The sequence below is a fragment of the Hippoglossus hippoglossus genome, chromosome 3 (genome assembly GCF_009819705.1).
Source record: "Hippoglossus hippoglossus isolate fHipHip1 chromosome 3, fHipHip1.pri, whole genome shotgun sequence".
NCBI lineage: Eukaryota > Metazoa > Chordata > Actinopteri > Pleuronectiformes > Pleuronectidae > Hippoglossus > Hippoglossus hippoglossus.
Genome location: NC_047153.1, coordinates 24,448,485 through 24,472,570, shown reverse-complemented (window position 1 = coordinate 24,472,570; position 24,086 = coordinate 24,448,485). Strand labels below are relative to the sequence as shown.

The 24,086-nt window shown below is 39.8% G+C and overlaps 1 protein-coding gene across 1 annotated transcript; it reads left to right on the top strand.

Moving 5' to 3' along the window:
• The first annotated feature begins 10 nt into the window (after window positions 1-10).
• LOC117755098 (enhancer of mRNA-decapping protein 3-like) lies at window positions 11-22,725 on the top strand. Its single transcript, XM_034574616.1, has 7 exons — window positions 11-112; window positions 1,440-1,619; window positions 2,846-3,042; window positions 9,032-9,394; window positions 18,457-18,610; window positions 20,930-21,147; window positions 21,660-22,725. Exons 2-7 carry the CDS (start codon window positions 1,456-1,458, stop codon window positions 21,992-21,994), a joined length of 1,431 nt encoding a protein of 476 aa, XP_034430507.1. The 5' UTR covers window positions 11-112; window positions 1,440-1,455; the 3' UTR covers window positions 21,995-22,725.
• The last annotated feature ends 1,361 nt before the right edge of the window (window positions 22,726-24,086 follow it).

The window sequence follows — 24,086 nt, the reverse complement described above, 5'->3', positions numbered from 1 at the left end:
CCCACGTGGGAGATGAGGGAACTGACGTCACGCAGCAACCCGGAAAGCAGCCCAGACAATAAGAGCTACAGCTTTGGCCTCCTTGACACCTCGCTACTGACTTATCGACAAGGTATTTCTATCCATTATCGATTAGTATAGTGCGGTTGTGTGTTCGGGTTGTGGAGCAGACTCTCGGAACACGCTCACAACTCTCCGCTAAGATCAGATCGAAACGAACAGGGCGGACAGGAGCGAAGCTAACGTTAGCTGTTAGGCTAACAACACTGTTTACTGGTTGTAAAGCGAACCGTTGATATTTACCTCGTGTTTCTGAAACTCTCGCCTTCATATACACGTTACATTCGAAGTCACCCACTCGAATAAACCAATAATGATAATAAAAATAATAAAAACATAGTCATCTCTAACTTAGCTATTAGCCAAGTTAGCTTTAGCTTGTATTTCCATTAGGCTCGCGTTGGAAACCTAAACGAAGACCTTCTAATCAAATGGCCCAATTTGAATACGCCACCCGTTCATAACAGTAACTCCTGTCCTAATGAAATTACACCTTGAACTCATGCTGTGTCTTTTATCCACCGGTGGGAGAAACGTGGACATCACGGAACAGCCTGGACAAAAACCACGTGTTGTATAACGACAACTTACCGAGTGCAGCCGAACGACACATTCATTTGAAACACGGCTTCAGCTTTCTTCAGGCGAATGTGCGCTTAGCAACAGTGAACTGGCACATTTTTCAATGGAGTTCGGTTTTAAGCTTCCCATCAGGGAGGCCAGGTGATCTAAGCTGTGGACATGAACACAGACATCTTCTCCAATCCTCCTCAAACAACCCCAACCTCTCATCTATTTGTACTTATGTTTAGGTCTACACGTATTCACAGTTGAATATGAGTCTAAATTGCCGGAATAAGCCTGTATAATGTGTAGAAGTTGCCAGAACCATTTATATCCATGTTGTCAACAAGGGAAGCTACTCGGGCTGAGCAATATGTACAAAACCAATAACAAGATAAACCTTTTCATATTTGGTGATATTGATAATTATCACTATAAACGTCATATTATTTTGTATTTAGGATTTTTGCTCCTATATCAAGGTTGTGCTTTTAAACTGTTCTTTAATTTATGACAAACACTTGATGAAGAGCAAAAATATTTTACCAATCAGAGGTAGATCAGTTATGTTTTAGACCTCCTCACTGTGCTACGTAATGCTTACGCATTGTATTGATATATATTGGACTTTAGTTACATTGCTATTGATGAAAATTATATAGCGATAATTATTAATATTGTTTTAGTGCCCAGCCCTAATAACTACGATCATGGCTGAAATATACCTAAAGCAATTGTTACACATATGTATAGCTTTTTACATAACATTGATACATTGAATATAATTAATCTTGTTTGTGTTTTTGAAACCACAGGACCACAGTGAGCAGAATGGCCAGCGACTGGTTGGGTAGCGTTGTGTCTATAAACTGTGGGCTGACGTTGGGGGTTTATCAGGGAGAAGTGTCATCTGTCAATCACACCAGCCAGACCATCTCCCTCAGACAGCCTTATCATAATGGCACCAAGTGTCCTGTCTCTGAGGTCACGTTCAGGTAAGAAAGATATCATCAAATGTTTTCATCCAACACAGCCACTTTCACTAGTTTTTTTTTAATCTCCCCATGCAGTGTTTTAAGACGTCACTTTTAGTGGAAAGTGGTTTTTCACTTTTCCTCTAACAGTTCCCATAAAAAGCCATAGGCCTTGAAATGATCACGTCAGCCTCGTACTTTGTAGGTCTACGTGACATTTGGTGGGAAGTTGGATCCAGGTGGGCAAAGCTTCAGTATTTCCCATGTGAGACAGGCCATTACACTTATGAGAATGAGAAAACCCGGCAAAAATATTCGGAGCTCTTGCCTGCTGTTTTTTTTTGTTATTATTCATATCAGAATCAAATAATTTCTAAATATTTTCTGTATGAAAATACAATACATACATTTTCTGTATGAAAATATCAAGTCATGATAGAGCTTGGAACTGGGACTGCTGTGTGCTTGTGACCAATTTGTTGGACTTGAGCTTAAGAAGAAGTCCTTGAAATGTGCAGACAATATAAAGAGGATGAGAATTAGACTCTTACTTGAAGCGTGAATGTTATCAGAGACATTCCAGTGCTTCCTGTTGAGGTTATTATGGATGTGGCTGGTCAGAGAAAGTTTTGTTTCTCGCATCCATGGCTGTTCCAGAATACGTATTCATGCATTTATATATTAATGAGACACAATTTTACATGAATGAGTCTTTGCTAGATATAGTCATTCACAATTGGAATTCATTTAATTTGAGCGTTGAGCCTTGTTCCACTGAAAGACCAACACAAACAAAATTTCTGCATGCCGACTGAAAATAGAACTCAAGTCTAGTGATTTGTTGAATTAGAAAATAAGTGAAAAAGATGTGTTTTGCTGAAGAAATAACCAATTTTAGTCATACATTTTCGCTTTGTATAAATACTTTAAACATTAATACACACTCCATTTATGCAGAAGAAACTGTGTTTTCTCATGAGTGTTGTAAATATACTTTTTTTTTTGACATGCTCTGTAACATGCAACATCACTTCTGTCCATCCTGGGAGAGGGATCCCTCACTTGTGACTCTCTCTGAGGTGTCTATGTTTTTTCCATCATTCTAATCGAGGTTTAAGGACAGAGGATGTCACGCCTTGTTAAGCCCTATGAGGCAAATTGTGATTTGTGAATATGGGTTACTTGGATACTTGTATAAATCTGATTCAGTATTTCTGCAAAAGGTTAGCAACTTGTTTGTCTTCTAGTGCCATGGATATCAAGGAGCTGAAGTTCCTAGATATCCAGAATACAGTCAACAAGCCCAGTTCTGGTCAGGGGGCTGCAAGAGGACCCAGCCTCACATCAGCAGGACAGCGTGGCCAAAGTAACAGAACCACTCGCCCTCCTGTGACAAGCAGCAGCACTCACTCCGACATTCCTCCAATCACCATCCTACACAGAGGTAGGTAGACGGCTTTATTCACCCCGCACTGAAAAGTATTTACAGTGTTTAGAGTCACAACAGTCATAATGGTTGATTATGACTAATAGTTAGTTATAATACTTAATAACATGTGATGTTTTAGAATGTTGTACGAGTATTCGTCATGAGTTGAATACAGTTTGTCAATGTGTCATTTTTTTCTGGTTAAAGAAGTGAGAACACACTGAATTATAATCCATTTAATTTAAGACATGCGTGACTGAACTGCTCCATAAACATGAATACAACAAGAAATATCTGGAATGTGACTCAGAACTATCGGTTCATTTACCCATGTAAACTGTGCTCTCTCAACAATGAGTTAAGTTGGCTATTCGCATCTGCAGCAGATACCTCATGTTCTGTACTGAAGTCCAAGACCTTTACACTCTACATTGCAAGTGCTAATCCAGCTACAAAAACACCGCATGATTGTGCAGTGGAATAGAGGAAGACTGACTCGACATTTTACAATTGTCACGAAATATGAACACAGTGTGACGTATGATTTTTGTAAGTAAGGAAAGCCCAGTTTATTTAAGGCTTGTGCTTATTCATTGTGTAACTGCATTTCCTTTGTGTCATATCACAGAACAAGGCTGTGGTTGCAGATTTCATACTTTCATGTTGAGTTCATTGAGTCATGTACTACATGACAGGAATTTACCACAGCAATGGTCATACAGTACTCCTCTGTTTAAAGAGCAGAAAATAGATATTGTTCTGCCATTTTAAGGAAGCATGACTCGAAAGTGTCACATATTACAAAACTCCCCAGATTGTTGTCAAAGTACGTAGGCACAAAGCATAAAGGTAGATAACAGAAGTCATTCAACATCACTGTTTAAGATTTTTCTGAGGTAAAATTGTGCAATGTTTTTTATACCACAAAAAGTTTACACTGCATCAAACCACAGTACTCTGCTGCCACCAAAAAAATGTTTCAAGCAATAAAACTTTTCTTTAATGAATAAGGCCATCAGAATTTTAGGCTTTTGTTATTTTCAGCAAGAGCAGTGTAAATGGCTCTTAGCCCCATGCCCAGTAGTAATAGTAAAATGAACTTTATTCATATAGCACCTTAAAAAACTGAGTTTATGAAGTGCTTTGACAGCAAGGTAAAAAAGCAAAGAGAGATAACAAGAGAAATAACAATTGCCAGGATGAAAGAAAAAGAAAGGCAGACAACAAAGTTGAGATGGTTTAAAACTAAGTAGTGTTCATATTAAATAAATAAATATAAGACTGTGTCACATAAAAACGTGATAATGTAATAGCAGTAAAAGGAAATACTAAAATAAAATAAATAAATATTCCGTAAGTAAGAAATACAGTGGATCACCAGACTTGGTGGTAAGCATGACATCCTAAAGATAAATGTATATCAATATCAATCGTATCAATCAATATCAGTGTCTTCTTTCAGAGAACAGATGAAATAACTAATATATTACTAATATATCATTATAACTGTAAAAATATATTTTATATATAACTATCCATATATGTATGTGTGTATATATATATATTATATAAATAATCATATATTACATGTGATGCCATTGATTATGGTGTTGGTCATACAAAGGTGTCTGGTCTGGTGTCTTACATTTCTTAGTGAATGTGACAAATGTTACTTTGGCAGCTGAGAGACATTTTCATTCATCTAACTCTACCTCACATACTTCATATTCTCTATCATATAAATACTTTTGATATTTTGGGCTCAGCATGAGTATCAGTCCCACTGTGATGAGATGAGGAGGTCACAGAGGTCAAGCATGTTGATAGTGAAAAGCACCTCTGCACTCTCCTGTCTTAACTCGCACATGAAGCTGTAAAAATGTGAATGTTACTCAACCTTCCTGATTAGATAAGGGTTAAAAGCGGCATTTCCTCTCATCAACATCCAGTCAGCAGGAAGTCTGCTCGGACAGCTCTGTGGCCTTTGCAGGAATCAGTTAAAGTCTATTCACTTTCACACCGCGGATAGCTGAACAATGGTGAAGTCAGAGGCCAATAGACTTGGCTAATGGACACTGTATAATAGTCTTCAGCCTGGTTGTAAAAATGACCTCTGCCTCAATGCCTTTTCCTGTGCATGGAAGTTGAAACTTGCACAATAGGAAACCACATGTTTTTGGTTTTATCTTACAAGAAAAAAAACCTCAGCTATTAAAAGAAATATGTTCTGATCTGAGTCTGCATATTTCATCATGTCAGTAAGGCTCGTCTAACACTGTCTGGTGCTATTTCCTGTGGTCACTAGTTCATATTACGAAGCTTGAGCAAGGGACCAAACGCTGTCTTGCTGTGACTCCCCCAGAGATTCCCATAGCGTGCTAAAGGCCTGTACCAAAGTTCCTCTTTACAATATGTGTGTGACTAAGATCAATAAACATTCCCTCCGCCCTCTCCGTGTCTGCTCCTAAAGAGAAGGTTATGCAAAGCCTGGCTTTCGTGTCTCAGTACCCTCCCTTCCTCCCTCTCTCTCTCTCCCACTCCCCCCATCTCCACTGCCTCCCTCGCTCTTGCTCAGTACAGGAAACCCCCTGCCTCCCCCTTCTCACCCCCAACAGGAAGCCATGTTGTCCCAGTGAGCTCGGAAGGCCAAAAGCGATATCAATTGTGGAAGCAATGTTTACCTTTGCAGTTTTTATTTTAATCTCCTGCTCGCAGGCTGGTGGCCTGGGAGCTAATGCCCAAATTGCACAGGGGCAAAGTGCTGAGTGGCTTGGGCAGGGCTGGTCCATTCACACGCAATGCCATGCTTCCAAGAAGGTCCCCCCCCACACACACCAACTACCCCTCGGCCACAATGAAGGGAAAGCAGGGTGGCCCATTGCTTATACAAGATCACGGATTCCAGAAATGGTTGCTGAATATCTGCACTGATCTTTCTGGGAGAGTAGAATGGGAATTAAGAAAAGGGCTGATCTTGTAAATAATGCAGAGGCATCCAGATTCTGCCAGAATCTCAATCAGATCTCAATAGAAGGGCATTTTGGAAGACACTGTTCCCATAACCAGTATTATACCTCTGTATATGGGGTGAAATTATGCGCAACCTGGTGTTTTTCCCATAAACCTTAAAACAGTCACCGAACACTTTAGGACCACCTGCTTATTCATGGAAATACCTTTGGCACAAATCGGGCCCTTAATACCTATCAGCCATCCTTTGAATGTGTCACCCTATCTGATATTACTGTTGACCATGTGCTGCCCGTTGTGGCCAAGGTTTAGAACCCTCTGATTGGCTACTTCCAGCATGGTAATGCTCCAAGTCACAAAGCAAATGTCATCTTAAACTGGTTTCATGAACTGGATCTTCAGTTCAGTGACCTCAGTTGGTCTCCCCAGTCACCAGACAAGCATCCATTATCCATCGACTGAAAAAATTCCCATTATCACCATCTCTAGTCAGAACAATTACTGACGTCACCACTTGTATACATATAAACATAATTTTACAATTAGCTCTAAATCGTAGCTTTTAAATTGAACTTGTCAGATATTGCACTTTGTCACAAAGTATTTTTAGCCAATACAGACGACTGATACGAGAGATGATTTAGAAACGCATAAATACAACACATGTTTTTTGCAGCACATGGACACACCGAAGTCAGAACGACTTCTTAACATTGGAACTGGGACTTTCCGAGGACCCACCAGTAGAACACCTGTGTGAAGTAGAACAGGAGATTGGCAGCGTGAACATGCCGCGGACAAATCTGCAGAAACGATGCAGAGCAGTCGTGTGAACATAGAGCAGAATCTCAGAGGAACATTTCCAGCATCTTGTGGAATCCAGGACACAAAGCAAATTGAGGCCCTACCCAGTGTTAGCATGGTGTTTTTAATAAATTACTCTGAGAGCTTCACCATGTGATCATGGGGGAATTTTACCATCACCTTTATAATCAGGTGAAATATTCCCATCCTGTTTAGATGCACTAGTTTGTGGCATCACAGAGTTACTCACTGTAGTTTACTCTGTGTAAACTAAAATCAATGAAGTTCCTGGTGTATTTTCGTCAGCTTGTTTGTCTTGGAGTTCTGCCCAGTTCATTCAGATTTTTCAGTCATAGCGAAACACTTTCCTGTGAATAAAGACATAGCTGCCTTGTGGTAATAAGTATGCTGTCTTATCCCTGTTCACACAGCTGAGTTCACACACTAATCCACCACGTTTCTCCCTGATCTGTTGAACCAGATTTTACAATGTTTATTATTTTTGTTTAATTATAATGAAGTATAATTACAAAATCTAATTAAAATATTCAGAAGAACTATTGTCTGACGGAGGGAAATTAGGCTCATTAGTATTACTTAATGTCTTGTTGACACACCAGCTCAACTGCTGAATGAAGCTAGAAAAAAAAGAACAAAATCATGTCTCGTGTCTGTCTCTGCGTGGTCGGCCGTGTTGTGGTGTTGAGTCAGGTCTCAAATAGGCTCATAGCTGGCTAGTGCACTATGACTGAGCCTCCCACTGTTTTTTTGCGTGAGAGTCCAAAGCACCTTAGCTGTCACAGTGACAGTAGCGTGTGACTGTGCCTCTCTGTCTCCTGGTTAGCGTGAGAGCTCAGGATGATTGGGGTTGAAGGCCAGGTTTTTCCGGTTTTTCTTTTTTTTCTATCTTCATTCATGGTTCATTTTAATTTCTGTTTGTGCCTACGTGTATGTAAACTTTATTCAGCGCTGCTCAGGCGGCCATTGTATGTTTAGTGTATCAGCTGCATTTTGTTCTCAGCAGGTTATAGTAACTAACTCTAACTAACTAGAGGAGTTGCCAGTCAGAGTTCCACGAGATAAAAAGCAGTTGCGAGCATCCCGCCGCAATTTGAGACTGCTGGTACTGAGTGCAGGAACTTTCTGTGTATGGAATACAGCGTTTACAACGCGACGATGTATAGTGTGACAGCTCATTGCTCATTGGTGATTAGGATGTGAGCGGAGCTGAGAGATGGGAGGATTTCTGGGTAATCCATGCATTTTGGGCTTGAGGGGTTGATAGTCTTATTAGTCCATGCAGAGCAGAGTTTCCCACTCTCTGTCTTGGACCCTCAGTTTATATAACTTTGTCCCAGAGACTCATACTAAGATTATCTTTTATTAATTTAGTATTTGTATAGCTGGAGGCACTGTTTGATTATGTTTCTCAAACTGTAGTGTAGATATTTCTTTTTTAATTAAATTTGGAGTGAAAACATTTTCAATGGGAACACTTTCCCTGCTTTTCACTGTCCTTTTTACATTCTATATATTATGGCTTGAACTAAATAAATACGCTCTGTGTGTTGTCACATCTTGTACTCTGGATTATATCTAAATCTTCTATTAGCAATATCCAAACATTTGATATACGATTAATAACACACTTGAATGTGGTTGTATCCATCTCTAAAGATTTGAGGGTTTGTTAATCGACAGTTATTTAAGAACAATTCTAACTTTCCCATTACTTGTTTAATTATATTATCTTTCATATCTATTTATACACCAAATCCTCAATAACTTGAGTTGAAGGTAAGTTTTTCAGCTGCTGGTAAACATTGACTAAACTGATTTCATGATTCTATGCACAGTCATTATTTTCTCTTTTTGATTAGAATTTCTAGGTCACCATGTTGTCTAGTAACTATTTATAAAAATGAAGTAAAAATGACTAAATATAAAATAATGTCAGTAGGAATATCCATTTTCTACATTATGAAAAAAAGCAGCTTTATTTCTATCTCTAGTCAGATCAGTCTTTTGGCTAATATGATGTCTATGTTCCAAAGTCTTGTACTGTGGAAGTGTTTATTATTTTTAAGGAGATAATATATGTTGGTCCACATTATGTGAAATATTTTACATGAGCAGTCACCAAAATGAAGAAGAAACTTACGATATGTGTTTTTGCACCTTACGTACAGAAACGTTCAGCTCTTGTGAAATTCATCTTTGTGTTTTCCAGCCTCTACAGGTTCGTCCAAAAGTAGAGGGGTGACGCAGGCCACACCCAAGAAGAACAGTGCAAGAAATGGAAACACCTCTGGGTTGGCGAGGTCAAAGGATGACGAGTGCTTCGGAGGTGGGACCGATGAGGATCTGGACACTGACTTTGACTTCGAGGGAAATTTGGCTCTGTTCAACAAAGCCGCTTTCTTCTCCCAGATCAATGGGACCGGTAGCCATGGCAGCAGGACGCAGCCTCACAGCACACAGGTCCAACAGCATTCGCCGTCCTTTCGCCATGATGAGAATATCCTGGAGGGGAAGCCTGTCATATACCGACAGATAACAGTGCCCCAGCATGGGGGTAAAGAGTACTGTACCGGTGAGAGCAAGATGCATTCGCACCAGGGCACACACACACACAAACACACTCGCACATTTACATGCAAGTCTTTGATACGGTGCTGTCAGCTTATATGGAAGCAAAGCAACAGTCGGTGAATCACATAGTTTTTTTTATTTAACACTCAGCTACAGTTTGCCTCAACAAAAGGACTTTGTTGCACACTTAAAGATAGGGTTGGTAATCCTGGAACCCGCTAACAATAGCAGGCTACACTTTAAAAATATGCAACAGATACATCCCACCCCCTCCCATCAGCCCTCTCGTCGAAGCTACATCCCCAAAACACATAAACACAGACTTGAGATATGTCCGCTAACTTCTGACTATCGTCTCTGCTTCAGCAGTGTATGTCTCTCCGGCTGAAGACTCTGGTCATGCGCAGTGAGGGCATGGGCAGGACAGCCAATCATTTAATTTGGTCTGAATGAAATGATTAGTATATTATAGTCCTGCGAGGGCCACAGACACTTTTTCACACCCTTTTTTTCCAGATGACTTTATTTATGGATGACTATCGAAATGTGGAATAGGATTTCAACAAATAAATAAAAATTGTCATAAGCAACATACCAACTCTACCTTAAAGTAAAATCCTTGATGACAGTTCTATAGCTCCTGATACGACCAATAGAGAATAGGAGGCGTACTGTAAAAGAAAATTCTAGAAATTGTGTAACATGACAGTTGATGTTTCCCAGAATCAAAGGTGACTCCCTTAAAGACTAACTGAAGAGATTATTTGTATTTTTCTTACATAACAAATGCAGTATTTATTCCTGTTAGAGTAACATTTGCTAAAAAACTAAAAAGCCCAGGGGTCTCATTTACAATGTTGTCGACGCATAAACCAGGGCCTGAAAAATGCGTATGACACTTTTCATGCAAAGATTTAGTTTATAAAAAACACTTGATGGGAAAATATGCAGAGATGTTCAGAAACGCTGACCCATGAGTACACTATCATCAAGTACAATTTTAGTTTCAAGTAGTTTTTGTGTATGTGCTGTCTCTGGAGACATTGTGAACATTGCCACACACACTCTGCCATTTTAGAGTTTGTGCATACATACAATTTTAGTATAGATAACCACTTTGGCACCTGCGGTTACACTTCTGCTAGCTTCTCCCCTGCTTTCCAAGATGATTGTACACACTTACTATGAATTAATTTCATTTGAGATTGTTAACAATGTGTCATTTGCACTAAGTTGTCCCTCTTTGGGACATTTTATCAGTGAGCACCATGTCAATGTTGTGAGCACTTGGTTTCAACTTTGACCTGGTGTAGCATCTGTTTATCTAAAATACTGTTACAGCTTTTGCCAAATTTTTTAATATTTCAAATCCCCCCCCCGTGATTCTTAGGCTCTCAGAGCTCTTAGCACTGTGAGGATTGTGCTTTAGTGTCTCTTTCTAATGAACACAATGAGAAAAACATTCAGGCTACAGTCGGGTGCTTGTGGGGCGAAGTTAGTGCAGGGTGCCGGGCAGTGTAGAACCTAGGTTTAACTAGAATGTCACTTAGTAGAGTTCATACCTCCACTAAGGCCCAACAGTCCCACCTCCCTGCACAAAATTTCCGACACTCATAGATATCAGTTCCACGAATGTGCCTAATTTTCATCATCAAAATCCATAAATTATTCCCTGTGAAATCAGTAAAACTTTTGATATACCACCTGTCTCACAATGTGAATGAAAGTGGAAAGAAATTCCTGGATCGGCCCCCTGATACAGATCCTCAGCAAAATTGTATGAGTTCTTCTCTGACCCATACCACATCTTTTCACCAAGTTTCAAAGAAATCCATTTCTTGTTTTTTGTGTTATCTTGCTCACAATCAAACAAATAAATGGACAGGGGTGAAAACGTAACCTGCTTGATGGAGGTAATGAGGGGTTCTTGAGAATGACCCTTGATATAGATTCTCACTAGGAGTGTTACATAACTGGTTAATAGAGAAAGAAGATAAATAAATGGCACACTATAGCACTGAACATTGAGTCCAAGGTGTGAGAGAAATTACCCTTGTTTATCTGTCCTTTCCAAGAACTGGAGCAGTGAGAAAGAAGAGAGTGGCTGGAAATAGGGAAAGGGCTAAGTATGAGTGTTTGTTTCAGTATTAGTAGGTGCAATACCAGAGCTAAAGTGCCACAATTTTATATTAACATTACAGGGCAGCTGTGGAATAATATAGGACAAAACGATTTATCAGTTGGCCTATTAATAAGACTGATTACTGACATTTTGAGATAACGTTCGCTGATTCGCATCAACCAATGTTACTGCTAACAAGGACCTAAATAAAATTCTGCTGACACAAAACTTAATTTAAAGTTTACTTCTCGGATTGCTTGTGGATAATAAGTCGAGTTTAGATCTGAAGTAAACAGAGACTATTCACATTTTGTTTTCAAATAACTTTCTCTTCAAGTAAATGATAAATTAAATTTGAATAAATGTTTTTACATTTTACTTTATTATGTTATTTTCTTGATAAATTAATTAAAAAAAATTAAAAACAACATAATATTAGCATTATAGATCACCCTGCTCTTTAAATATCAATTCCGCCTTGGCCATTTAAATATTAAATCTGTCCCATTGTGATGCACAGTAAAAGCCCTTCTCTTGACTGATACACTCCCAAGTCATCTATTTGGTAAAAAATCAGTTGTCTGTTGACTGTAAGATGAGGTGTGCATGAAATGTATATTTACTTTTTTCTTGTAGCTTGTCAGGACCTTGCAAGGGGGCTGGTAGGAGAAAGTTACAGAAAAAGTCCAGAGCAACTTACTCCGACATTTGCGTTGTCACATACAGCCCCTGCAGAGAACTTCAGGAAATTGTCTGAACTTCAGTGCATGTCGGCAAAGCAGATGAAGACTAGGTCAAGGATGACAGTCGATGAAAATCTAGCAAGACTGTCTATAGTAGGTGACTGGCAGGTTGCGGTACTAATAGTGTTTCTAGGATTTACATCCCAGACAGTCTTGCGGTAACACAGCGTAGCTCGGGGGGCGGGGGGTTGTGTTGCAGTCTACCAATCAGCAGACAGCTGCCAAGCAGAGCCTCCTTTTCTTACCATGCAGGCAGATCTGCTTCCCAGGGCTGTCATCATAATCCCCATCCTCTGCACTCTGTAATTAGCATGCCGCTGTACAGCCTTACGTAAACAGCACCTCCAAAAAAGGAACAAACCGCAGCGCTCATGACCTGGAATCTTTGCCAGTAAACAGATAAATCCACCACACAAGAATATAGTAATGAAAACAAAGTGCCTGACTGTATGTTTGGGTTGCCATAACGCACAGGCATATTGGAAGTTTGACAGGCCTGTTTCTATAGAGCATTGTTTATTGTGTAGGTTGCAATCTGTGTAAGTTTAGTTCTGCTATTGTCTCGCTCTCCTGCGGTGGGATTGACTCCAGATGTGCAGTCTACAATGCTAACAAGCCGGGCCGCAACACAAATCGCAAACATGCCAACTGTCAGCTGGTCTTCCAAGTTATTATTATTATTTTTTTAGGCTTTATCGCTTTGCAGAATGCAAACTTAAAAAATTGTATCCTCATAAAATATTTCAACCGATCTTTTCCAGTTCAAGAGAAGGCCAGTACTGGGGGATTAGAGACATAGGGACCACAGGAGACATGGGAAAGTGATGCGTTTTAAGTTTCTGTTTTTCACTTTTGATCCTTAAACCTTGATGGAGGCCTCGCTTACAAAACTGTCTTTCCTGTGGAAGAACCAAGACAATCCTTATTTCCAATGTCACAAAACTAGATAAAAAATCTTTTTTGTAATTGCAGTACACATTTACTCTTTACCCTAATGAAGGAATCAGTATAAAAGGGAGTACAAGTCATCATCTATGTGTGCAAGATTCTTGGTTTCTTCCCAGTCAATAGAGATTTCACGGTTTGTAAAATCTTTGTAGGACTTTTCCAGCAATATCAATCATAGGTTGCTTGGACATCAGCAGTGGTACTCACTGTGGCGGAACACACAAAGTGTCAATAGTGCCACCTGCAGAAGTGAAATAATGTTTTTAATGGTTTGATTGATAAGTGATTTGTGCAGAAAGCCACAACAATGAGATTACCAACTATTAACAGCTCAGGAACATGACAGCATTGAGCTCATTTTCTAGGCCCTAGTCAGTGGCCCATCTTGCTACCTCTGCAGCTCTTGCGGTGCAGCAGAGAGGAATGGAAGCGCCTCGTCTCACTCTACTCTGGCGCGAGCCTTAGTCACACATGGCCTGCATCCAGCCAGCATGTATTGCTTTCAGTCCCATCGGTTTCCTTGTCATGCTTGAAGGATTGCTTCCAGCTCAGTTTATTTTAGTTGCATACTCAAAGCTACCCGGCTTAGTTAGATGACTCTTGAGTTTGTTTTCACACCACATCGTGAGTGGGTGTGTGTGTGCGTAAATCATTGCATGTGTGAGAGTGTCAGAAGGGAAGAGATGGCGTGAGTGTGTGCGGAGAGTGGTTTGTTCTTGTAGCGGCAGACTTCAGCGAGAGGGTTATTAAGAGGTGCACCTGGTGGGATGCTTGAAAAGCAATTAGTGCATACTAGTGCAACTCCTACTTCCTCTGAGCGAAGCACTCAAGGCAGTCGTTTGCATGACAGGAGGCAGTTAACTTGGCTGTGCTTACACCTCACATGAGGATTGGCATGTTCCGAACTTCTGTTGCCCACTGAAACATATTAACAGTTCTTTGTGCGGTATCGATAAACGAATAGTGGGAGAGGTGATGGGCCAACCTAAATATAAGCCAGAATTTTAATAAGGCACGGCATAAGTCTCTGTGTTTATATATCTTGTGAGGGCGTGTGTGCGTGTCACCCTGTCCGTGTTGCATGCCACTGTAAAAAGTTGGGTGGGTGGATATGTGTTTGTACCTTGCCGTGTCGTGAGTGTGATGTAGGATGAGGTGTTTGTTAGCATGGGTGTGTGTGTCAGTATGAATTTGTGCATGCCAAAGAGGCCTCTAAGTTCTCAGCTACCAGGCCAGAGATCTGTTGGAGGCCATTAAGGACTTAACTGCCTCCCAGTAGCTTTATTTATCAAAGGGATCCTGAGCCGCACAGTACCCCCAGCTTGACTTTCATTACCCCTCTAATGTGCCACAGGCGATATACAAGCCAGAGATTAGCACATGGCTCTTTAAGGGTTTCCGCACACTTTAGTTTGCGCTGTGTTAAAAAGGCTGAATTGTCATTATGTAATAGAACAATTCAAAAGCTACACAAAAGAGAACAACTCCGACAAAGGTTAGGTTACTTACTAACAAAGGGGTTTAAGCATTTTCCTTAAAAGAAAGATGAAGACAAAAGAAGAGGTGAACTCAAAGAAGAATCTACTCTTGGAAAATGAGGGGTAAAATGTTGGAAGTGAGTAGAAATGTAATTTTTTTTCATCAAAGATGTTGTTGTAAAACTACATTATATCTTACCTGCTTACATTATTTGTACGAAAGCTAAACATCTGGCTTAAAATTAGCTCTTGACACTAAGGATGTCAGGCATCCTACAATAAAACTGTAATAATGAGGGCTATATATGCATAATATATTGAATAGTTGATAACAAAATATAGATATCGTTTGTGTATGCAACAAAATATAAGATAATATCAATATTAATCCCAAAACTATTATTTTTGTTGGAGTGTAAATCCTGCACATGCTCTATAAATGACCAATTGAAAAAAGTTGTGCATTGCTTTAGATGCTTTACACATTACTACATGTAAAACTGAGCTGACAATAGGTCGGGTGACATGTCCCAACTAAAATTAGACAGTTCAAGAATTACTATGGTTAGTTAGAAAGGTTTTTTTTTGTTTATCATTGGCTGATGAGTCAACAGTCTATTTTCAGAAACTGAGTTGAACCCATTGTTTTTCCCGCTCACCTCCATACCTCCCCCATGTTTAGTCCTCCCCAATCTCTCACCATGAACCGTTGGGATACAGGTGCAGGTGTTCGTATGTATATGATGTTTGTCCCCGTTTCCTGTCACGCTAACCCGCTGCATGCGTGTTTTGACTGAGACGGCAGCCAGTGTGGGGGGTCCAGCCCAGTGCAGCCCTGTCTCAGAGCTAGGGGTTGGAGAATGGTCAGAAAGCATGTGATGGTGCGTGTGAACTCAGGCCCCGGTGGGGAATAGGCGTCTCACTCGAGCTGCCTCGTGTTTGTCATGTTTTGTAAAGGCTGCCAATCTTCCCTTTGTTGCGGCAGACAGCAGTGACAAACAGGAGAGGAAATGGAGAATCTTCCGTGATGGGAACAAGATCAGGTCATGAGGAGGAGGAAGGGCTTTTCCCTGAGGAATGGGTTCCTCACATGAGGATCTGTGTTACTTCCACATAACTGCCAGCCCCTCAGAACCTGGGAGCGTTCTTATCTTTAGACCAACGTTTATCTTTATCTTTGAGGTCATGTTTCTGGGTTTTACTTCTAGTCAAGCTATTGTGTTTCAAGCTGCACAGGTGAAGATAGATACATATGAGTGTGTGCAATTTGCTGCAGATCAAAATCTGGATCTAGGGGACTGTTGCATGGGCCTTGGCGAAGGTATGCACTCTACTGAGTACCATTTTAGTTTAGAGATGCAAACCAGCATGCAAGTGTGTTTCTGGAACCTGTCGGGCCATTATAGTGAATGCAATAATATGAGAGTAGAAATATGTATATGAATATTATTCAGCTTTTTAATTCAAACCTTTCCCCTAAAGTCAATACCTGCTCCTCTGCCTTTCTGTGTTTCAGAGAGAGAGTGGAAGTTATGCAAATATTAGATTGTCCTGTTGGTATTTATTTACACCACTGATCAAAATTATTGCCACTCTGAATTTTAAGTCCAGAATATATTTAGAATTAAATGCTTTTTATAATAAAATAACATACCAAACACAATTATTGGAATCTCATGGATGAATTTAAATTAATTTCACAAACAAAATAGAGAACAAATACGATTCACCTGTACGTTTGTCACTGTTTGTATCACCTGAATTAATCAATGGATGATGGTTATACTGTTAAAAAAGGAACTGGTTGTTTCTTGTTTCTTTTTCACATTGGCAAAGACTGGAGCGCCTCAGAGATATTATTTGGATGCAGGTTTCCTGTTCAACAGGAAACTGGCTAAAAGCCAAAGATCACCAAAGATCTTGTTATCCCTGCTTCAACAGTTTGTAATGTTATCAAGACATTTGATAATCATAAAACTGTTCATGTTCTTGGGTGAGGCACTAAGAAGAAACTCAATTAGAGCTGTCTGTGAAGGCTGGCACGCGTTGTGTAAAAAACGCCACACAAGAGCTTCAGACAGACCTGGAGCTATTGGGTTTGGTGGTTTCATCCTGAACCATATGACACACTATTATAAGAAATTCTTCATGGGGCAAGGACAAAGACACAATTAGGCAAGACTTGTGTTTGCAAAAGAAGAATTCCATAGATAAGCCACATTCTTATAGAAAATCTAATGGATCTCAAATGAAGCCCTTAAGGAAAGGAACACCCTGCCCATAGTAAAACATGGTGCAGGCTCATGCTGTAGGGCTTTGACTTAATCAAATGTGGGAAATGTGTTACCCAGTATCAGAAAACTAGATTCCAGGGAAAAGGTCTAGGATCCTTAGCACACATCCGACAGCACAAAGTCAAGTTAAGTTTATTTGTTCAGAACTTTTCACAGAAAATATTCAAAAAGTTTACAGGGCCAAAGTAGTTGCACCATACAAATGTAAAAATTGAAGAAAAACACGCGCGCACACACACATTAAAAGGATAAAGGAGTCCAGTAAAGTGCAGAGAGAAACATATAAGTCACTTCAATGCCTGTTTAAACAAGTACGTTTTAACTAGTTTTTGAATGAATACACAGAATCAGCCAACCTGAAAGATGTAGGTAGGACATTCCACAACTTTGGTTCTTTTGTCTCAAAAGCCCTGTCAACACAAGTCTTAAGACGAGTGCGTGGGATATTTAACAGTTATTGATTGTCAGATCTGAGCGAGCGAGCAGATGAATGAGGGTGGAGTAGATCTGTTAGATGTGTAGGGGTTCCAAGGTGCAGTGATTGATATGTAAGAGTGAGAACTGATGTGATATGGGACCTCCTGTTTGACCTAGTGAGAAGTCTAGCGGAAGCATTTTCGAATGCTCATAGACTTATCAAGGACTGATTTATGGAGTGAGTAAATTAAAACGAATGGCTATAGAGGAAAGGATGGACAGTGACTCCAAACACAAATATATTTGAAATCCTTTGAGGAGAGAGCCAAAATCTGTCATTGCAAAAAGAAGTCCTGCAAACTTCAAAGAGATTGAACACATAGCAGTGGATGAGTTGTAGAAAGTATCAGCAGACAGGTTCAGGAAATCTTTAGAGGCTGACACTGCTGCCAAAGGTTCTGCGACCAAATCATAGTCTTACAGCCATAAATTGTGTTCATGATTTTGTCCGGGGAACATTTCGTGCTTTTGTATAATTCAAGTTTTGTTTGTTGTTTTTTGTCGTTCTTTTTATTTGACATTTTATTTAGAAAATATTAACTTTATGCAAAAGTGGTTCATTTGCATTCTTTTCTGGAGGTATTCTGAATCATGGACATGAAATTCAGGGCTGCCAATAATTTTGACCAGGACTGTACCAACCTACTTGCCACTGTGTCATGATGTCAGTGATATCGTGCAGTTATGCAGAAAGTCAGTGGACTGCATTTCCCACTAAGCAAGGCAAAGCTCAGCTGCCTGGTTTGGGCATGGACTGTGACGTGACTTTGATAGCTACGGAGGAATGTTAATTACTAATTAATTAGTCATGGTGAAACTCTCTGTCTGTGCCTCGTGTCTGTCTTATTCATCCACACCTCATTTGGGCAGATGTTTTGCCGCGTGATGTTTGTAGTAACCACTACACCACACTGTCTCACACGTGTTCTGCTAACATTAGAAATTACACAAAGTAAAGACACCTGATCCTCTGTCTCACCCCCCATGTTTTCCCTCTGCAGACTCAGGCCTGGTGGTTCCCAGTGTGACCTATGAATTTCATCAGCATCTACTAGCTACTGCAGAGCGTTGGGGCCTGACTCTTGAGCGAAGGCTGGAGATGATCGGTGTCTGCTCCAGTCAGATGGCTCTCACATTGCTGGGTGGACCCAACAGGTAAGGAGTACCAATCTGGAAAGTGATATGGTTGTGGAGAACAACGGAGTATAAGGGCCATAGCAAAAAAAGAAAAAGAATTCGGAGATTTCGAAAAATAGTTTTGTAATATTACAAGAATGAAGTCAGAATATTACGAGAGTCAAGTTTAATTTAATGAGAAAGGTCATAATATTACGAGAATAAAGAAAAAAAAATCTTTAGCAAATAAGCAGCAAGGACAACTCATGCTCGCCAGACTTTCCCTTCTTCTGTATCCAAAATCATTTTCTTTTTCTTGGAATAGACAGTTTCTTGCACAATCTTTTCAAAGTCCTGATACTTCATGATAGTGTGGTGATGTTGTGCCAATGTTGTGCCAATGGATCATTATTTGTGAAACCTACACTGAAGTATAAGGCGAGAGACTGATCTTTTGATATACACCTTGTAAAATGACATGTAGTTTATGGCTTTATTCTCATAAATGTATAACTTTTATCTCAAAACATTACAAGTTAATTATCGTAAATTTTCAACTTTTCTTGTAACATTACAACTTTATCCTTGGAAGTTTACAACTTATTTTGGAGTATTACAACTTTATTCTCGAAATCTCCAATATTAGTAACAGAGCTACTGTTATTAGTAGAAGTAGAAATTGAAATAGAAGAAGAAGAAGAAGAATGTACAACAGTGCGCCAAACATCCCTGAGACGTTATGCAATCATAAGAGCTGGTCTGTCCAACTGATTGTTGTTGTGTAATGTTTTCCAGTTTACATGGCAATCTTCTTTACTACCATGTTTCTACATGCGCTAGGTGATGTAAACCTTGACACCCCCCCCCCCCCCAGGGTTTATAGAGGCAGTACTGCGACCGGTCAGGTCGAGAACGCCCTCACAGACTGACGACTCCCGTGTTACCTGTGGTGTTGTTGATCTGCACCTTTTTATGAGTAGTGGAGTCTCATTTTCAGATCAAAGAGCCTCAGTGCAGGGGCTCATATAACAAACTGGTTCGTTTTCCTCACATCCCTTTTCTCCAGTTTACCACTGTAATACTTACGAGTCTCAAGTTTACTCTCTGGAACTACCAGGAGTTCAGATCAGGTTTAACTTTGTATTGTAATACTAGGATCAGAAACACTACAATGGTGTTCCTCTATTTTTATTTCCTCTGTTAAGTCTACAGACATGCAATCCTTGCTCATACAGTATGTGCAGTTATTCATGTCTAATGGGATGTTTTAAAACTGATGGTGAATAAGATGGTGACCATAGTTTATGAGCTTTAGCAAAGTGCCATCTTCATTACTAAATTGCCCATAATCTCATTGAAGAACTTTCTGGTAGGATGCACCTTTTATAGCAAAGGTTCACGTATTAAGATGATAATTTAAGTAATTTGTAAAAGGAAATTTCATGTTAAAAAAACAAAACAGGAGGAGATTAGGAAGATCCCCAACTGGCCTGCCAGTTACAGCAAGATTCTGCATTACAACTAGTTTAGTCTTTGACATTGCATGACTCCTTGTTGAATATAGCACGGCAGTCAGACAACAAGTGTCTATTTGAATCACTCTGAACCAATCTAAAACTAATTCCTGATCACTCTTCAACATATCAACAGTGTTTTATTGTTAACTAGAAGTTTCTTATTTCCCACGACTCTCTGATGTAGCCCTGATAATTTTAAGGGAGCAACATTTTCTTTTTTTTATCTGACCTCTCTTTTGCCTGTGATAACCTGAAAATATGTTTTACCTCTAATAACAAAGATTAATTATTCCAACCAAGAGCAGTAAATTATGACAGAAGATTGTTTTGGCAGCCAATGAAAGGTTTCAAATCTATAACATTAGTTAAATTGGAGACTCTCTATTTGGGTTTGGTTAGAAGGTGGCTAAAACCAGAAATACCGACAAATAATCAATCATAGGATTGAAATTATTTTCAAATGTGTTTCATGTAATCTTTTTGGATGAAAAAGTTCAGTTCTTTTACTAGTTTCTCAGCTTTATTATCCTGCAACAGTTTTAACAAAAGACATGGAAAGTCAAGGTTTATAAGTCTTTTAACGATGTCCATCGTACATTGTTCCTAAGTACCTGGGTAGATCTCAAAAAAGGAAAGACCCAAGGACTTGCTGTGACTGAACATTCAACACACATCACCATTGTTAATGTTTGTTAACATTTTCCAAAAGGCTTTCGATAGAAAAGTTCTATGTCTAATTTGATACAGATTATATGCAGATTATGTAGTTTTATGCATTTGTTGTTGCCTTTCGTTGTCCTCTTGTGGCTGAGCATCTATGTCATCTCTAAAATGTCCCCAGACTCACCCCAAAAAACGTCCACCAGCGGCCCACTGTGGTTCTCCTGTGTGGGCCCCACCTCCAGGGAGCCCAGGGCATCAGCTGTGGCAGACACTTGGCCAACCACGGAGTGGAGGTCATTCTTTTCCTGCCCAATTTTGTCAAGATCCAGGAGGCGGTAACCAGTGAGGTCAACCTCTACAGCAGGACCAGTGGCCAGCAAGTGGCAAGCATTAAAGGTACAACACCCAACAGAGGACACTTAGATTATTAAATCCCTGTCTACTCAGGATTCAGTGACACAGATAGAACCAAGTTTGTCTTAGAATCTGAGACAGAATTAATTCATTTTGTCCTGTTGGAACAGACTAGCACAGGCAAATGTTGCCCTCTAGTGGAGTAACAGCTTTTTGACTCAAAAAACAAAGCAAAAATACAAAATAGCTAATAAATACAGATATCTTGGAAGCATGTTTGTAACATCTTTGCAGAACGTGTAGTCATATTAAGAAAATGTGAGAAAAGCTGATAGTGATTTATGATACGTTATTATCAATATGGTTTGGACACGACAGACTTTTAGACTTCAGCCTCTTGTGTGTGAATTTCTTTGACACTTTTATGTTATTAGATAGAAAAGACTAACTTTGACCAAAAATATATCCGTTCGTGGTTTTGTGAGGCACTTTGAAACACTGTGTTCACCATTTGTTTCTGTTTGATCTCCCCCTCTCTTTACGCTGTGTCTCAGACCTTCCTGCTAGCCCAGTCGACCTGCTCATCAACTGCCTGGACTGTCACGAGAAGCCACTGCTGAAAGAAAAGCCCTGGTACCAATCAGCAGCTGAATGGGCCAACCAAAACCGGGCCCCGGTCCTCAGTATCGACCCTCCTGTCGGCGAGCAGCATCAGACTGTCGAGGCGAAGTGGACTCTCTCTTTAGGACTTCCTCTTCCTTTAGCTGAGACGGACAGCAGAGTCTACCTCTGTGACATTGGCATCCCTAAACTGGTGTTCCAGGAAGTTGGAATCCGCTACCTCTCGCCCTTTGGATGTAAATTTGTCATTCCTCTGCACCGAGCATAACAGAATACCCTCTCCCTTCTCATTACACTTAGATACAATTGCATAAATAACTATATGACCAAAACAATACACAATTATACATTTTTTACAACTTCATGAGACGGTAAGGGGCATCATGTGAAACACAGATCTGTGCTTGTGCTCTGTGTTTGTCCTCTTACTGTGTTGCCGCATGTTGCGTGCGACACCTTGTTTTTGAAAGGGGAAAGGTTTCCTGTTCTTTGTTGTGTTTTTGATAAGGGCTCTGTGACTATGTGATTATGTTTACAAAATGCTGACCACTGTGGGTCTGTCTGTGACCTCTGACACCGTGACAAGTCACAGCAGCAGAGACTCAGTTCCTGTTTCCTCCTTTAAATTGCATGTGGAGTCTGGTGCTGACCCGGGGAACTGAAACAAAGCTCAGACTAAATCTGCCAGTCATGAGCCCCGAAGTTGATCTCCATGTCCATGTCTTTCAATTTAATAGATTTTCTCTTTTTAATAATCACAAACGGATGCGTTTGTAGCATTTCACTGAAGATATGGTATTATACAGAATTTATATTTGTATTTTTTTGAATATACCTCAGGGCTATTGTTTGGAATTCTTTATATTTGCATTAGATTGTCCTCTTCCTGCTCTGCTGGTCGTTTTGAATTAATAGCCACTGACACTGAAAATCCGAAGTGGTAGCAGACACCTTGGAGGATTTATTTTCTGTATAAGAATAAGAATTTGAAGCACGCACTCCAAGCACCAAAAAACCATCTTGGTCCAAGTTCCTCTCCAGGGATTAAAGCTTGTTATATGTAGGGAAACCTAATTGTTAAACATCTTTAACATGTGAGATTCAGCCCCATTAAGTGACAAAACCACTCCAACCAACTTCCTCTTTTCTGGTCAGCTGTGAATTTGTGTGAGAACTTATCAGCACAATGTCAAGTTCATAAGGACAAATGAAGCAGGCTTATTTTTAGAATGGCAGCTATTCACTAAATTACACTGGTAGGGCTTTTTGAGGGCTGTTACGTCTTTGTGTCATGTACTTTCTTTTTCTTATCACTACTTTCATTAAACACCTGAAAACAAAACTGTCGTCAGTTATGAATGACAGCTCTCATATACTTTGCAGGGTTCACACTTGTCTACCGCCTTCACCAAACAGCAGTTTCTGGACACATTGCTGTTCACACTCTGTTAATGTGTGATGATCAGATTTAGTTAAATTACGGCCAGTGGTTGTACCGGCACAAATTGTAAGGGGGATTCAAATTTGAGTCAAACTAGACGACAGCTGCTCATGAAATGTGAGAAATGTCCTCTATTATCTCTTAAGCTTCCTGAAAAAACAGGAACTGCCTAAAACCAGGTGTGAAAAGCTGACGGAGGGGAGAAGAACAGATTTAACTTAATCTGTTGTTGTTTCTACAACACTCTAAATAAGAGGTCTGAATATTAAAGGGATAGTTAACAGAAAAATTTAAATTCACTCATTATCTACTCACCCCTATGTCTATGGAGGCGTGGGTGAAGTTTTTGAGTCCACAGAACACTTTTGGATTCTCAAGGGTTAACAGGGTTGCAGCCAAATCCAATAAAATTGAAGTAACTGGTGATCAATAAAAAAAAATTAAAACATAACATGCCTCCATACTGCTCTTGTGGTGTCATCCAAGTGTCCAAAAGCCCCGACATTTATATTGGAATCGTAACAGTGTCATTTTCACCAAGTTTTAGGCCTAAACGTTTGCAACCGGAAGTAGCGATGCTAACGCATACCCTGCGCGTACCCTTGGGCATTTAAGATAAAAACATGGATTAAATGACGCCATTTCAAGTCTTTTCGACGCCACTTCGATTTTATATGTTTGAAGAATCGGTCACCAGTTACTTCAATTGTATATGATTTGGCTGAAACACTGTTTACCCCTGAAACTCCTAAAGTTTTTTGTGGACTCAAACACTTCACCCACCCCTCCATTGGTGAGTAGATTGATAGATAGACCAGAGAGAATTTTCATTTTTTTGGGTGAACTATCCCTTTAATGTAAATTATATTTAAATTAGCTGGAAAGCCTGCCCTTAAAGTTGCAGTGTGTAGAATTTAGT

Coding starts and splice junctions, on each gene's coding strand:
- LOC117755098 (XM_034574616.1), top strand. CDS start 1,456: ATGGCCAGCGACTGGTTGGGTAGCGTTGTGTCTATAAACTGTGGGCTG. Junction 9,395..18,456: donor GGGTAAAGAGTACTGTACCG/GTGAGAGCAAGA, acceptor TTCCCTCTGCAG/ACTCAGGCCTGGTGGTTCCC. Junction 18,611..20,929: donor TTGCTGGGTGGACCCAACAG/GTAAGGAGTACC, acceptor AAATGTCCCCAG/ACTCACCCCAAAAAACGTCC.